The sequence below is a fragment of the Tachysurus fulvidraco genome, chromosome 5 (genome assembly GCF_022655615.1).
Source record: "Tachysurus fulvidraco isolate hzauxx_2018 chromosome 5, HZAU_PFXX_2.0, whole genome shotgun sequence".
Taxonomy (NCBI): Eukaryota; Metazoa; Chordata; class Actinopteri; order Siluriformes; family Bagridae; genus Tachysurus; species Tachysurus fulvidraco.
The window spans coordinates 13260905-13263484 of record NC_062522.1 but is presented as its reverse complement, the minus strand read 5'-3'; the positions used below and the strand labels follow the sequence as shown (position 1 = coordinate 13263484).

Here is a 2580-nt window from a genome sequence, read left to right as displayed (position 1 = left end):
CAACATTAACTGCTTCGTTTCAAACTCCAGCTTTCATCATCCGATGAATTGAACGTGTGACTAGCACTGAACCACAATTTGAAAAAGAAAAAAAAAAAGAAAAAAAAAACTGTTTTAAAAAAGATATTTTTCCATTTGATGTTTTAAATAGTTTGTCTAATTTTATGCACCAGTTTGATAAATAGCCTATAAACAATATAACCCGTATGTTCATCCAACTCAAAAAAGTTCTAAGCGTGATCCAAACCGTTTTATCTGAGTGCTAAATTATAAGTACAATATACAAGAGATACGATAGGTGAATGTCACTTGTGCAAACGAAATGGGCCTTTTAAAATAACATAATAATAATATCATGAAACAAAATTATTATTAGTATAGCATCAAAAATGTACATAATAAATAAAGTTAAAGGCATCCTTAATCGGACAGCCGTTAATAAATGTTATAACATTTACATTTCTTACAGTTCAGGGCTCCTTGATCTCTCACATCTACTCCCAAGTTCCCGTGCAGAGGTCCCGAGAGGAAAAACGAGCATGATGAAAAATCGAAAGTTTTTTCTTCCAGTTCTCAAAGTCCTCACGGTCTCTGTACAAAATGAGCTTTGCGCTTGTCTCTGGTCGCATCGTGCAGGCAGAGATGAAGCTTGCAAAGTGCGACACTAAAGTCAGTTTACGCGTTTCAAGTCTTCAGAGAGCGTCTTTTTTTTTGCTGTTTTATAACTTTGTGACCTATGTTTTTTTCTTTACAATTATTCAAGTTTCCAAAAAAATGTGTCTCCTCTCTCTTTTTTTTAAGGGTAATATCACTGAAGTTTCCATGGAGAAGTGCGTTTTCTTCTGGGCTGAGCTCCCCATTTGCGTGGCTATTCATTCATTAATTTATTTATCTTACATCTGTAAAGTTTCCAGAGAGAAACGTCTTTTGGGGTTCAACGTATAGGTTCAAAGAGCAGAACTGTCTTGTTTTAACAAGGTAGAAGTTTTCGAAGAGCCCGACTGATCCGATCTAACTTCGATCCTCTTTATGTGAGTGTGTGAGAGTGTGTGTTTTATGTGGTTCAAGTTTCCAAAGTCAAAATTGTCCCTCTGCACAACTTTTCGTATTGTTATTTTACATGGCTGTAGCATGCGCTGTCGGATAAGGGTCGATGCCGCTCTTACCCATACCTGGGAAGAGGATGTAGGCTACGGGGGGCTGCAGGCTGGACGCCGCTGACCATGCTGTGCAGTTGCAGGGCACTACATAGCCCGGGTTGGTGGGTGACGGGTGGGTGTGTGTGTGCTGCCCCGGACAGGCCAGGCCGCCAAATGCGCCGTTCTGGTAGCCGAGTGAGGAGGCATAGGGCAGCGAGCCGGCGGCAGCGGCGGCAAGGGCGTGTGGCATATCGGCCATCTTCTGCGCAGCGCTAGAGCTGAACTGACTTGGGTCAAGGAACGAGTAGGGCGCAGAGGCCGCAGGCGGCAAAAACGCACGCGCTTTTTCCGACCCGGAAGCCAGCAACGAGTCGGCAGCGGAAACCGGAAGTTTCAAGTGTTCAGCGTCGCCCAAGTAGGGCAAAGGGAACACGTATCGGTCCTTCTTGAGCAGGTTCTTGGGTTTGCGCCGCGGCCGGTACTTGTAGTCCGGGTGCTCTTTCATGTGCTGCGCGCGCAGTCGCTTGGCCTCGTCAATGTAGGGCCGCTTCTCAGATTCGGAGAGAAGCTTCCACTCGGCACCGAGCCTCTTGCTGATCTCAGAGTTGTGCATCTTGGGGTTCTCTTGGGCCATTTTCCTTCTCTGGCCGCGGGACCATACCATGAAGGCGTTCATGGGCCTTTTGATGTGATCGGCCGGCTTGGACATGGCTTTTTTTTTTTTTTTTTTAAAGCGACACGATCAGTCCTTGTAAAATAACGTTAAAATGTTTATGCCACCAAAACAGAGTGGAGAAAATAATTCACCTGTCTTGTTGACGGACGCCGATCATGCCACTTCTGGAGAGTCGGAGAAGAACTGTAAAAAAGGCATCGGTGAAAAAATCCAACAGCGCAACTCTTTCGAATTTCGGCAAATCGTTATAAATGTTTCTTTCCCCTGTGCGCAGCAGCCAAAATCCGCCGAGGTGAGGCAAAAAAGTCCCGTGGTCAAGGAGTGAACTCTGTGTTCGTGTGTCTGTCTGCGTGTATGTGTACGTGTGTATGTTTTCTCTTCCCTCTCGGAGGTTTGTCGTCTATTGCGAAGCACCTGGCTTAGGAAATGAGTAGAAAAAGCTCGTGAATGGAAGCCAAAAGGCGGCGGAGTTGAAAGGCTGGGCTGCACATAAACGGCAGGGCGTTCACTGTCCAACCTGAGCACCCAATCAGCAATAAGACACACACACACACACACACACACACACACACACACACACACACACACACACACACACACTTAGCGCAACACCTACGGACAAAACGCACACGCGCACGCACCATACACACGCACACAGCACACACGCGCGCACACACACGCACACGCTGTGCGGACCATATCACAACGCCAATAAAGATTTGAGGAGGCAGGAATAAAAGGAGGGCCAGCTACTCCACTCTTTTC

General features: G+C 46.2%; 1 protein-coding gene across 1 annotated transcript; it reads right to left on the bottom strand.

Annotated features, from left to right (window-relative positions):
- Positions 1 to 231: 231 nt before the first annotated feature.
- sox14 (SRY-box transcription factor 14) lies at positions 232 to 2343 on the bottom strand. Its single transcript, XM_027146365.2, has one exon. The coding sequence runs from the start codon at positions 1846 to 1848 to the stop codon at positions 1117 to 1119; it is 732 nt and encodes a 243-aa protein (XP_027002166.1). The 5' UTR covers positions 1849 to 2343; the 3' UTR covers positions 232 to 1116.
- Positions 2344 to 2580: the final 237 nt, after the last annotated feature.